The sequence below is a fragment of the Dasypus novemcinctus genome, chromosome 20, assembly GCF_030445035.2.
Source record: "Dasypus novemcinctus isolate mDasNov1 chromosome 20, mDasNov1.1.hap2, whole genome shotgun sequence".
NCBI classification, from domain to species: Eukaryota; Metazoa; Chordata; class Mammalia; order Cingulata; family Dasypodidae; genus Dasypus; species Dasypus novemcinctus.
In genome coordinates, this window is record NC_080692.1 from 14,815,616 (window position 1) to 14,830,271 (window position 14,656).

General features: G+C 42.2%; 1 protein-coding gene across 3 annotated transcripts in view; it reads right to left on the minus strand.

Annotated features, from left to right (window-relative positions):
- The window catches only part of FBH1 (F-box DNA helicase 1), a 67,793-nt gene that overhangs the window by 26,027 nt on the left and 27,110 nt on the right, over nucleotides 1–14,656 (minus strand). For all 3 annotated transcript variants that reach the window (XR_011646629.1, XM_058282453.1, XM_058282454.2), the window contains 4 exons: nucleotides 13,929–14,151; nucleotides 13,071–13,158; nucleotides 12,900–12,986; nucleotides 11,604–11,740 (listed from right to left, as the gene is read on the minus strand). Coding sequence is in view for 2 of the 3 variants with exons in the window: in XM_058282453.1 (XP_058138436.1) it covers nucleotides 11,604–11,740; nucleotides 12,900–12,986; nucleotides 13,071–13,158; nucleotides 13,929–14,151 (535 nt within the window). In the remaining variant the exon portion in view is untranslated. The remainder of the gene's footprint in view (nucleotides 1–11,603; nucleotides 11,741–12,899; nucleotides 12,987–13,070; nucleotides 13,159–13,928; nucleotides 14,152–14,656) is intronic.

Genomic DNA, 14,656 nt, shown 5'->3' on the forward strand with positions numbered 1-14,656 from the left:
TGTGCATATACTGGGAGCATATATGACTAATCCAATGTCTCTGGTGATGGCCAGAAGGACTGAACCAAGAGCACTGCAGGCTCCCAGTCCCAAAACTTGCCCTGCATGTAGAAAGCAACTTCAGACCTCTCCTCTTCCTCTTATGGGAGAGCAGACAAGTCGTGACGAGAGATTGCTGGCTTTAGAACATACAGTATAGTTCCCAGACCATAAGGAAACTGTTTCCCAGGGAAGAGGGGACATTTGTATCTACGTAAGTGGGAGTTCTTAGTTCTACACATGCATGCACAGACAAGAAGCATGTGCAGAAAGGATCAGGAAGGCCCAACACTTTGGCCTGGAGACGTACTTTAAACTGACTGTATGGTTAAGCCCTGAAGGAGAATGCTCACACAAGTCAGTCTGCAAATATTGGGAAAGGCATTTTTTTGTTACTTCCTTTTTTTGGTAACGCCTGGCAATCAATAAAAGCTCTGTCAAAATACTAGCTGCATACAAGCTTAAGAAATGTCAGACTCTTAATTCCAGGTATAACACATTAATATACCAAAATAGCCAGGTTTCAAAAAAAGGGTCACAAAACATACAAAGAGGGAAGCAGTCATGGCTCAAGTGATAGTGCTTCTGACTACCATATGGGAGGACCCGGGTTTGATCCCTTGGTCCTCCTGGTAAAAAGAAAAAGAGAAAGCATGCCTGCGCAGCAAGTCAGCGCCCATGCAGCAAGCCAAGTGCCCGCATGGCAAGCTGAGTACTCGCCTAAGTGCCTGTGCAGCAAGCTGAGTGCCCACACGAGTGCCCACATGGTGAGCCAGTGCTCGTGTGGCAAGCTGAGTTCCTGTGCAGTGAGCCAGTGGCCATACAAGTGAGTCACGCAGCAAGATGATGACACAACAAAAGAGAGATGAAGGGGAGAGTCAAAGTGAAGCACAGCAGAGACCAGTAACTGAGGTGGCGCAAGTGACAGGGAACCTCTCTCCACATCGGAGGTCCCCAGGATTGAATCCTGGTGAATCCTAGAGGAGAAAAACAAGAAGAAAAGACACAAAAAAAGAAAGGGATACAGATCACACAGCGAATGAACACAGGCAGCAGAAATAGCAGGGTAGAGTGGGGGGCGATGACATACAAAGAAACAGGAAGCAATTGTCCAGGAAAGGAAGAAGACGATTAAGGCATTAGAAACTATCAATGAGGAGGACCAGACCAGGGACATCAGAAAAAGACTTTTTAAAAATGGGCCAAAATATATTCAATAAGCTAACAGAAAACCTGGACAAGGAACTAAAGGAAATTTGAAAAACAATAAATACAAAAAGAATATCAATAGACAAAAGGAAATTGTGAAAAGGAACTAAACAGAGCTTATGACCACAGTAAGAGAAATTTAGAAATCCCTAGAAGGATTAAACAGCAGACCGGAGCTAGCAGATGAATCAGCAAACTTCAATAAGACAACTGAAATCAAACCCTGAGGCACCTGAAGGACACCATGAAGCATACCAATATACACATTGTGGGAATCCCAGCAGAAGAGAGAAGCAGAGAGAACATTCGAAGGAATTATGGCTGAAAATTTTCCAAATTTAATGAAAGACATGAATAGACACATCCAAGATGCTAAACGAACTCCAAACAGGATAAAACCAAGTAGACCCATGCTGTGGCACCATGACACATACAAGGGAGCCTCAATAAGATTAAGAGCCAGGAAGAGATGTGCCTCAAGCTGTTGAGCACCTGCTTCCCACATGGGAGGTCCTGAGTTCGATCTCTGGTGCCTCCTAAAAGCAAACAAAAAAACAAATAACAAGCAAAACAAACAAAAAACCAACTCAAGGGAGCTGATGTGGTTCAGTGGTTGAGCACCAGCTTCCCACATACAAGGTCTGGGGTTCAATTCCTAGCCCCAGTAACTAAAAAAAAAGATTAAGTGCCAACTTCTCATTGGAAATCATGGAGGCAACATGACAGTGAGATGGAATATTTAAAGCGCCAAACTTAAAAAAATGCCAACCAAGTATTCTATATCTAGCAAAACTGTCTTTCAGAAATGAAGGAGAGGAAGCAGACTTGGCCCAGTGGTTAGGGCATGCGAGGTCCACAGTTCAACCCCTGGACCTCCTTGACCAGTGTGGAGCTGGCCCACATGCAGTGCTGATGCGCACAAGGAGTGCCGTGCCACGCAGGGGTGTCCCCCGCGTACGGGAGCCCCATAAAGGAGTGTGTCCCGTAAAGAGAGCCACCCAGCGCGAAAGCATAGCCTTCCCAGGAATGGCACCGCACACACAGAAAGCTGACACAACAAGATGACACAACAAAAAGAAACACAGATTCCTGTACTGCTGACAACAGAAGCAGACGAAGAAGAACATGCAGCGAATAGACACAGAAAACAGACAACTAGGGTGGGGGGAAAGGTAAGAGAAATAAGAAAAAAAATTAAGTTAAATTTTTTTTGCTGTTGCAGGATTCCACTCATGACACCACATTACATTTAGTCATCATGTCTCCTTAGGCTCCTCTGAGCTGTGACAGTTTTTTCAGGCTTTCCTTGTTCTTGATTACCTTGATAGTTTTGAGAAGTACTGGTCAAGTGTTTTGCAGGATGCCCTCTATTGGAATTTGTGGTTTTTCTCATGATAATACAGACCATGCGCCCGCAGAGAGCTGACAGCCTGCATGCCAGCAGAGAGCTGGCACAGCAAGATGACGCAACAAAGGGAGACAAGCAGACAAAGAAGAATGTGCAGCAAATGGACACAGAAAGCAGATAGCAAGCAAGCTGCAAGGGGGGAGAAATAAATAATAAATCCTTTTAAAGCAGGGGGATGGGGAGTGGCTGTAGTTCAATGGTTTGAGCACCTGCTTCCCATGTACAAGGGCCTGGGTTCAATTCTGGTAACTCCTAAAAATAAAAACCAAAAAAACTCCTATTTAAGGGAGTAGGTGTAGCTCAGTGGTTTGAGTGCTTGCTTCCCACGTACAAGGTCCCAGGTTCAATTCTCGGTACCTCTTAAAAACAAACAAACAAAACTATTCTGTGCTGACACCAAACTAAGTTACCATACCATGCAATTTTAAGAACTCAGGGAGTCCTATAAAGTCACAGGGCAAGCTACAGAAATTTCTAAAACACAGCAAAACACAGCACAGGGGGAATAGATTTGACTGAAGCAATTGGACGTCTGCCTTCCACATGGAAGGTCCAAGGTTTGTTTCCCAGTGCCTCCTAAAGAAGAAGAGCAGATGCCACAATAAGCAGATGCTGCAACCAGCAGATACCACAACCAGCAGATGCTGCAACCAGCAGGGAGTGGAAGTGGCTCAAGCAGTTGGGTACTTTGCCTCCCACATGGGAGGTCCTGGTTCAGTTCCTGGTGCCTCCTAGAGAAGACGAGCAGACAACAAGCAGACCAACGAGGGAGCCATCTTTGAGGTGGGTGGAATAAAAAAATTAAAAAACACCACACAGACTATACTTTTTAAAAAATGATACTCCTCATCAACTCTAAGTAGAAGTGAGTTTTTGAAAGGTGCAGTTCTCAAGCCTCTTGGTCTCAAGACCTTTACACTTCTAAAAATTACTCAGGCCCCAAGGAGCTTTCAATATGTGAGTTACATCTATCTATATTTACCAGATTAGAAATTAAAACTGAAAAAAATTAAGTATTTCAGTTCATTTAAAAATAGCAATAATAAGCACATTACATGATGGAGAACATATTTTGTCAAGCATAACTCTACTTTTAAAAAAAAGTTTATTGAAAACAGTAGCATTGTTTCACATTTTTGCAAAGCTCTTTAATGTCTGGCTTAGTGAAAGACAGCTGGGGTGTCATGTTTATGTCTGTATTCAATCCATTATGATATGTTTAGGTTGAAGTAAACAAAGAAAATACATCCTCACAAAGATATGTACATGAAAAGGGAAGGAGGGAAGTGGACTTGGCCCAGTGGCTAGGGCGTCCGTCTACCAAATGGGAGGTCTGCGGTTCAAACCCCGGGCCTCCTTGACCCGTGTGGAGCTGGCCCACATGCAGTGCTGATGCGCGCAAGGAGTGCTGTGCCACGCAGGGGTGTCCCCCCCATAGGGGAACCCCACGTGCAAGGAGTGCGCCCTGTAAGGAGAGCCACCCAGCGTGAAACAAACTGCAGCTTGCCTAGAATGGCACTACACACATGGAGAGCTGACACAACAAGATGACACAACAAAAAGAGACACATTCCCATGCCGCTGACAACAACAGAAGTGGACAAAAGAACACGCAGCGAATGAACACAGAGAACAGATAACTGGGGTGGGGTGGGGGAAGGGGGGAAGGCGAGAGAAATAGAAAAAAAAGAGAAGGAATGTATAATAGCATTTTCAGATAATCAAGGAACTACTCTTTGATATTACACTAAAACTTAAGGGGTAGTTTCCTCAAGGGTTAGCTACAATGTGGAATCTGAAACCATTATCAATGAACTTTCTGTATTCTGTTATATTAAAATCCAATGGAGGACAGGAAGCAGCTGTGGCTCAATCAGCTGGGCTCCCGTCTACCATATGGGAGGCCCTGGGTTCACGTCCCAGGGCCTCCACGTGAAGGCAGGCTCACCCACAAGTGCCATGAGTGCCCTGGCCCGCTAGCACTGAGGAGAGCCAACTGAGCAAGGTGAAACAGCAAAAACACAGAAGAGCACACAGCAAATGGACACAGAGAGCAGACAACAAGGAAGCCACAAGGGCAGGGGGGAATAAATAAAAATATAAACACAGAAGAACGTGCAGCGAATGGACACAGAGAACAGACAGCAAGAAAAAAGAAAAAAGAAAAAAACTCGCAAGTGGGGGGAGTCCAATAGAGTACAAACAGCAAGATGATGGAGTAAGGAGCTCTTGGAATCAGGTCCTGCTACAGAGCAGTTAGTAGACACACAGCTCTCTGGAACTAGCTGAAGCATCTGTTTGGGGGCTCCAGGAGACCAGAAGAGCATCCTGCCACATCCTTGAAGAAGTGGAAGGAGGAGACCACCCATCTGCAGAGAAGATCCATAACTAAAGTGCCCATCCTCCACTGGAGGCACAAGCCGCCTCGGGAGCTGTTCCACGGCAGGAACTGAAAGCTCCACTTCACAAAAACAGAGGAGGAAGAGACAGTTGGGCACCAATTTCAGTCACTGATGAGTAAATTCAGTGGGCTAAAGTATAATCCTAAGAATAGCTATCCTAAGAATAGCTAAAGTCTGAGCCTGTCCAAGTCAGAAAGAGGCCAGTAGCCACCATCTTAATTCCACACCTGGCACAAGGGGAAGCAGGGCTGACTGAAAATCACAGTGGTGGGGACTGGCTTCTTTCCACCCAGGTCAGATTGCGGCTCTAGCCTGAGCCCCAATCCCACCTCTAGTAGGGAGGAAACTGGGGGTACCTAAGCCAGCCTCTCCAGGAAATTACCAGCCAAGCTGCAGAGGCCGGTGAGTACCCTATTTTGGTAGTGCAAGCTGCCCTGGAAGCTATTCTATGGCTGGAATTGGAAGCAACATTTCCCAAAAACAAGGAAGAAGGAGACAGTTGGCCACCGATTTCAGCTACTGATTAGTAGACTGGGTTAGCTAAGGTATAAACCTAGAAACAGTTAGGATGTGAATCTGTCCAAGTAGAAAAGAGGCTGGTGACTGCCATATTGACTACACCACCAGCATGAAGGGAAGCCAGGCTGACAGAAAATCAGTGACAGTAGGAAATGTTTATTTCACACAGATGGGCCTGCAGCCTTAGGCTAGGCTTCGGCCCCACCTCTGGCAGGGAGGAGGCTGGTGGTCCCTGCAACAACCTGTCCAGGAAACTGCAGGTATCTCTGCCTGGCATGGACTGAATAATCAGAAGTCTACCAGGTCAACTGTGGTCATCTTGCACTTGCACTGCATGGATTGCTGCCCACACCTACAGCTCCATCTGAGCCCCAGGCAAAGGAGAAATGCTGCGATCAGCTCACCGATAGGTTGGCTTGAAGGGAAGGCAATGCAAAACTTACAGAAATTAAGGACAGAGAGAAAAACACAAGAGAGAAGATAAAGATGGGACCAGGGGACTCACAGCTTCTGGAACTGAGAGCCTCGACCCTAGTTTCCACCTCGTTTTTATTGGAAACTACCAAGCAGCAGTTTGCTATCAGAACTGCAACATCATCTACAATAATAAGGAACAACTGCAACATCTAACATCTACAATAAGGCAACATCTACAATAGAACAGGTGAAACTTTTTCCCACAAAGGGGTGTGAAGCTTTATCAGCCTCTCTGGACAACTAAAGTCTAGGCCTGCATGACTTGGTTTATTCCATACAGCTGAGATACGGTCCCTATCCCTGGCAAAGGACAAAGTCGGAAGAAGTTACATCATTCCCTGGGGCAATGACTGCAGTTTGAGCCTCCACAGCCATAGCACCAACTACATCCTTGGCTCCTACTGCACAATCAACAAGGGAGAAAGGGCAGGAAGCCCTAAACCAAAGAGGAAAACTGCACCCAGAATAAATACTCTAGTAAGCCAGATGCCAAGACACCAACAAAAAATTACATTCTACACCAAGGAACAGGATGCTATGGCCCAGTTAAAGGAACAAGATAAGCCTCCAGAAGACATAAAGGAGTTGAGACAATGAATCATGGATGTTCAAACAAATCTCCTTAATAAATTCAATGAGAGACGGCTAAAAAATTAAGAATATTAAGAAGCCACTGGATAAGTACAAAGAAGAATTTGAAAACATACATAGAAAAACAGCAGATCTTATGGGAATAAAAGGCACAATAAAAGAAATTTAAAAAACAATGGAGGGAAGTGGACTTGGCTCAATGGACAGAGTGTCCGCCTACCACATGGGAGATCCAGGGTTCAAACCCAGGGCTTCCTGACCCATGTGGAGCTGGCCCATGCACAGTGCTGATGCGCGCAAGGAGTACTATGCCACACAGGGGTGTCCCCCACATAGGGGGGCCCCACGCACAAGGAGTATGCCCTGTAAAGAGAGTTGCCCAGCACGAAAGAAAATTCAGCCTGCCCAGGAGTGGCACCGCACACACGGAGAGCTGATGCAGCAAGATGACGCAACAAAAAGGATACAGATTCCCAGTGCCACTGACAAGAATAGAAGCGGACACAGAAGAACACACAGTGAATGGACACAGAGAACAGACAATTGGGGCGGGGAGGGGGAAGGGGAGAGAAATAAAAATTTTTTTAAAAAATCAACCAATAGTTTAATAAGTACAACTGTCAGTTATTAAGTCTATCTTGGATATTTTCAAATGGCATATGTGGTATTAAAAAAATTAGAATCCTATAATAGCAGATTTGAGGAGGCAGAAGAAAGGATTGGTGAGCTTGAAGAAATGGCCTCTGAAAGTGAACATACAAAAGAACAGAAAAAAATTGAACAAGGTCTCAGGAAACTTAATGACAGCAAAAGACATGCAAATATAGGTGTCATGGGTATCCCAGAAGGGGAAGAGAAGGGAAAAGGGGCAGTAGGAATATTTGAAGAAATAATGGTAGAAAATTTCCCAAACCTATTGAAGGACATAGATATCCATGTTCAAGAAGCACAACGTACTCCCATTCAAAAAATTCTGAATAGACCAACTCCGAGGCACATACCAATCAGAATGTCAAATGCCAAAGACAAAGAGAGAATTCTGAGAGCAGCAAGAGAAAAGCAAAGCATAACATATAAGGAATACCCAATAAGACTAAGTGCTGATTTCTTACCAGACCACATGGAGGCAAGAAGACAGTGGTATGATATATTTAAGATACTGCAAGAGAAAAACTTCCAGCCAAGAATCTTATATCCAGCAAGACTGTCTTTCAAAAATGAGGGAAAGTTTAGAATATTCACAGATAAACAGAAACTGAGAGAATTTCTAACCAAGAGACCAGATTTTCAGGAAATACCTAAAGAGTGAGCTAGAGCCTGAAAAGAAAAGATAGGAAAGAGAGGCCTGGAAGAGAGCCTGGAAATGAAGATTATATCAAAGAAAGTAACTAAAAGTGTCAAAAGAGTTGTGAAAAAATATGACAGATAAAACTCAAATAGTCAGGAATAAACTTAACCAATGCTGCAAAGCACTTGTATTCAGAAAACTGTAACTTAATGTTAAAAGAAATCAAAAAAGGCCTAAATAACTGGAAGAACATTCCATGCTCACAGATTGGAAGACTAAATACATATCATGAAGATGCCAGTTCTACTTAAATTGATATGCAGATTCAATGCAATCCCAATAAAAATTCCACAGCAATTTTTAAAAAAACTGAAAACACAATTATCAAATTTATTTGGAAGGTTAAGGGGTCCGAAACAGCCAGAAATCTTAAAAAGGGAAAGCAAACTCTCATCTCCAGACTTTAAATGATATTACCAGCTATAGTGGTAAAAACAGCATGGTACTGGAATAAAGACAGACACACAGAACAATGGGACCAAACTGATGGTTCAGAAACAGACCCTCACATGTATGGTCAAGTGATTTTTGACTTGCCTGTCAAACCCACACAGCTCAGACAGAAAAGTACATTCAACAAAAGGTGCTAAAAGAACTGGATATCTATAACCAAAAGAAGGAAAGAGGAATCCTCTCTCACAACTTATCAAAAATTAACTCAAAATGGATCAAAAACTTAAAGATAAAAGCAAGAACCATAAAGCTTCTAGAAGAAATTGTAGGAAAATATCTTCAAGACCTGGTGGTAGCTGGATTGTTAGAGGAGATAAGAGGAGGACTGAGATGGACCACTGATGTTTAACGTATGTAGAAGTTTTAATTAGCTTTACTGTAAAAGTGTGGAAATGTATAGAGTGGATGGTAACAAATAGTGAGTAACAGCTAGTTCATAAATGGGGATGTGGCTGAAAGTAGTAGTCTAGTTATGTACATTCCAATTGACAGAATGCTAGAGAATAATCTAGGAACTGAATAGCACAGTAAAGCAAGAGGTGGATGAGAACTGTGGTTAATGGTACAGATGAAAGAGTGTCCTTTGTGAGCTAGAGCAAATGTACATCACTATTGCAGGGTGGTGGGAATGTGGAGAAGCATGGGAAAAATACAACTGGAGTGACCTATGGACTGTGGTTAGCAGTAATAATATAATATTCTTGCATCTATGCCAAAGATGTACTGTGTTGATAACGGGGCAGTATGAAAAATGTGTGCAAAGGTACACTATGGACGTGGCAACAATCAAATGATATTATCTTATCTGTAACAAACATTCCACCACAGTATGGTGTGTTGATGGAGGGGTGTTGTTTGGGAATTCTGCACATGTGCATGATTGTCTTATAAGCTTACCATTTCTGTCATAAAAAATATATTTAAAAAATAATAATAGGGTGGGCTGGGGAGAAATTAAACAAACGTAAGATAAGGACTGTAATAAGTAGTAAGATTTTGACAATATTCTTTAATAATTTGTAATAAACATCTCACGACAAGGCAAGGTGTTGGTGAAGGGTTGATGTATGGAACCCCTGTATGATGTTATGCATATGTGCTTTGTAAGTTCACAACTTTTACTATACACTTATTGTTTATGTATGTTCAAATATAAATGATACAAAGATAATAATAAAAATAATGGGGTGGGTTAGGAAAAATACTTTGGTTAGTAATATTTTGACAATGCTCTTTCCTCATTAGTTAAAAGTGTTTAACAATAATGCAAGGTACTGGTGGTAGGTTGAGTTATGAGAGTCCTGTATGATATTATAAATGTTTGTTTTGTAAGTTCACAACTATTACTATACACATTCTTTATGTATGTTCAAGTATGAATGATATAGTTCCAGAAATTTTTTAATGACAAAAAAAAATTCAATGGTCTGTCTTGCTTTTAAATGGATCTTTTGCACATGCCTTATTTTTCTTAACATTATTCATTGATCATTTGGAAAATCAGATCAGTGGGTTAATCAGTTCTTATAAATGTTGACACAGTTCATTAAATCAACACAAAAAAAGGCACACACTAAAATCAGCACTTATCTTGTTAGAAAAGTCTGTATGGGGAGTTGTCAAGTTTTCCAAAAGTTTTACTATCAGTTGAAAGTGAGACTTCTGTCTTTGGCAACACACTATATGGTGTTTTCCTTGAAGTCACAGGCTCATTTCATTCATTTTTGAGTAAATGCTAAACCCAACTCTAAACATGCAGAGTTGGCCTGTCAGCTGTTCTCTCAAGAAAAAAATGGTATTACAAGAAAAAAGTGGGAAACGGACTTGGCCCAGTGGTTAGGGCGTCCGTCTACCACATGGGAGGTCCACGGTTCAAACCCCGGGCCTCCTTGACCCATGTGGAGCTGGCCCATGCACATTGCTGATGTGCGCAAGGAGTGCCCTACCACGCAGGGGTGTCCCCCGCGTAGGGGAGCCCCACGCGCAAGGAGTGCGCCCTGTAAGGACAGCCACCCAGCGCGAAGGAGAGTGCAGCCTGCCCAGGAATGGCGGCGCCCACACTTCCCATGCCACTGACGACAACAGAAGCGGACAAAGAAACAAGACGCAGCAAAAAGACACAGAGAACAGACAACCGGGGGAGGGGGGGATTTAAATAAATAAGTAAAAATCTTTAAAGAAAAAAAAAAAAAGAAAAAAGCTGGGATCCAACGTGGCTCAACTGATAAAAGCGTCTGTCTACCATATGGAGGGTCCAGGGTTCGATCCCCAGGGCCTCCTGACCCGTGTGGTAAGCTGGCCCATGCACAGTGTTGCCACATGCAAGGAGTGCCGTGCCATGCAGGGGCGCCCCAAGCACAAGGAGTGTGCCCTGCAAGGAGAGCTGCCCCATGTGAAAAAAGTGCAGCCTGCCTAGGAGTGGAGACACACACACCGAGAGCTGATGCAGCAAGATGACACAACAAAAAAGAGATGCAGTTTCCCAGTGCCGCCAGATAACTCAAGCGGACAGAGAAGAACACACAGTGAATGGACACAGAGAGCAGATAATAGCGGGGAAGGGGAGAGAAATAAATAAAATAAATCTTTAAAAAAAAAAGAAAGAAAAAAGCCACCAACACAGCTCCCAAAGCAATTGCAAAAGTGCTTTTCCTCAGACAACCGTCATATGTGGCAGATGTGCTATGTGTATGCTTTCCATTTCATCATGTACAATATTAAAGCGACAGGTACTCAAGGTACAAGAGTGAATAAAACTTACAGTTTTTGCGTTATCATCAAGGATTTTCCTAAGCACATTGCTTTTTCACTCTGAGTGTGTCACAGTAAAGACAGCTGCTAGTACTGTTTGGTGCCACTGACTTGATTCATGCTGACGCACCAGCACTTTTATCTACCATGGCTTTGCACCATCAGTGCAAATGTTAACACAGTGAGAAAGGGAAATGCCTGCTGTGAAAACTGTGACCTTGCAGACCCCCTGAGAACCACATTCAAAGAACCACCACTTAGAAGCAGGCACCTGCTGAATGCCATGAGCTTAGCAGCATACCTCACACAGCGCTCGGCACAAGGTAAACACAAAAAAACTAGGGTGAGGGAATATTAATGTTGGCTTTTATGCTTCTGGGAACTCCAAAGCACAGAGAGCTCTTACCTGGGTGAGATAGAAGACATGAGTGTGTGGGACTGTAAACAGGGCATTGACCGCCCCACGGAAGGTATAGATCTGCTGGTGTGGGTCCCCTACGAAGATCTTTCCACACGGCTGAGACAGTACTATATTCATAATAGCTGCAGCCAAATAAGAGGAAAAGTAAGAAATCTGAAGGAACACAAAGCTGCATAACCAAAATCAACCATATGTCAGAAACCAAAGGGTGAAAATGATTTTACAAAAGTAAGGAAGGGAACACTGAAGAACAAAGTTGCTTTTTCCTGCAGGATAGGCTCATTCAATTAAGAGAAACACTTTTATTATAGTACAAAAGAAACAGTTTCTGGTCCTAGCAAGGTAGATTACTTTCAAGCCGGAAATATCATTGAGTATTAGCAACCACAAAGGTAAACATAAAGTGAAGCAAATTGTCTTCTCCCTCTAATTTTGTAACATAAACTGAAAGCCTAGAAAGTCACACTTACAACACTGTCTACTTTCTATTATCCACTTGAGAAATATACAACACAAAATTTTTCATTGGAGACTGATTACCTTTCCCATTCGGCCTCTAGGCTATTGTTCCCTATTGTTGATGACCTATGCTTAGTCAACATTTTAAGAATAACTTTGTGGAGTTTTTCTTTTTGGAGTAATGAAATGGTCCTAAAATTTTTTGTGATGATCAATGCGCAACATTGTGATTATACTAAAAGCCATTGGTTATTCACTTTGGATAGATCATACCTTTGGATAGATCATATCGCAATAAAATTGCTAAATAAATAAATAAGTAAATAAAAGTACAAGAATAGCTGAAAATAGTAGAGTAGCTATGTACAGCAGGGGAAACAGGTTGAGAGGTGAGGATTTTCTTGTTTACTTTTTTGTCTGTTTTTTATTTATTATTATTATTGAAATAATGAAAATGCTCTAATAATGACTGAAGTGATGAATATACAACTACGTGATTATACCCAATACCATTGACTGTACACTTTGGATGAACTGTATGCTTTATTAACATGGACCAATAAAACTGATTTGTTTAAAATAATGAAAAAGAATAACCAAAGCCAAACATGTGAAGGAAGATATATCTGCTTTGGGATCAAGAGGGACAAGTGTTAAAATCCAAAGTCAAATAAAAAGGATTTCTAATGACTAAATATCATTTGCTCCTCTTCTTTATCACAAATAAGAATAATCAACTTATTTCGCATTTATGTCCTCTTACATAATCACGATGCTGTTTCTAGGTATTTGAGACTACTGATGTCCTGAATAGTTTATCACCTGGGGTACAGTCCTGGGCCTCATCCACAAAGATGGCGTCATAAGAGGCAAGCAAAGGCTTGCTCAGCTGCCAGAGTTTCAAATAGCCTGAAAGAAGGCAGTAGCAAGAGTCATAACTAATACGCACAGAAGTTTCATTTAATAGACACCAATTTCTGAAAAATGCCATACCATCATGAGTCATTTGGTAAGCCTCTTCTTTGCATTCCTCCAGTTTCTGCATGTTGTCCCAAAGTCTGCTTGCTTCAAGGACACCATTCTAGAAAGCCAGAGATACAGTAACCCACAGTTTAAGACCCTGGAAAAGACAGCACCCTGAAACCACATTTAATTTCCACATACAGAGGTTAAATCAAAGACATAACCACGGCGTTATGAGCTACAGTTATTTTTCCATGGTCCCACAATAGCTTTTTTTTAGAAGTACCGCAGACTGAATCTGGGACCTTGTACATGCAAAGCAGGCCCTCAACCAATGAGCTATACCCATTCCCCCCTTGAGAGCTTTTAAACACTGGTGAAACTCTTGAGTACAGAGATGAATAAAAAAGTTGGGGCTGTAATAAGGTTGGATGGTTTTTCTGAATTTATAACACAGTAAACTCATAAACAGAATGACAAATGGCTAAAAAGACTTCACAAAAAATAAGAAAGACTTTTTGCAGGCAAAATCTACATAGTACCAATAACCAAAAAATTAGCAAAGAGATTCCCAATTATTAGGAAAGATCATATATTAGGCCCAGCAGACCCAGTGACAAGCTCTTATAACCTCGGGCAGGTCATTCAATGGCTGTATCTCATCTAGTAAATGAGGACTGTTATGAGAATTAAACATGATGTCTCTCATTGTTCTTAAGAGCAGAAAATGTTGTACAATTCTCAGTTGCTATGAGCCTACAGTCTCACCCCTCCATCGTCAACTTCCTGCAAGCAGTTCTGAAGAAATGAAAGGCAGAAATAACACTGTATCATGTCAACTCTTCTCATTTCTCTCCCAATCCCTAAACTAGATATATAAATACTCACCAGTTTTTCACTCTGTTCTACCATGACTCTCTGTCCTTGGTTGTTCTTACACCAAATAGGCACATGATCAATAGTCAGTTCTTCATCAGCAGAGGCAAAGAAGTTTTCTAAAGTCTTGCATACTAGCTTGGCCCTTATGAATCCACCTTTCTTTTCAGCAAGGACAGAATTGACCACGAAGGGTGTTAACCTGAAGAGATTCAATTTCTTCTTTAATTGGTACCTGCAATGCATATCCCAAATTAACAATATTTGGCTTTACTGGTAATTTGGTATTTGGAGTTTCCCACACTCCTATTCCCTCTTTGCAATGATATCACAAGATAGCTCCAAGCATCACATACATATGGCTGAGATTTTAAAAAGTGAAAGAGAGAAAGAGAGCAAGTCAGAGAAGTTCTGCAAGATCCAAGTATGATTTGAAATGGCTTACATTAGGCTTTCAGAAATAACCCAGAGATCGACTAGCTCAAGGCAGACACTACTATTCCAAGGTGTGGTCCAAGGGGTTCCCTAAAGCCTTCAGGTTCAAGGTCAGAAGGCCTCAGGAAACCTAGATCAAACGCAAACCTAGATCAACTGCACCTCCCCACCCCTCCCCACCTTTCCAAAGAAAGCCTAAAACTGAACAGGATTTGTGACACTCTCAACTTTAGACAAGTTGTTTTGACTTTCTGTGCCTCGATTCCAGAGAAATGAGAATGCCCTCCTCAGCAAGTTACTGTTAT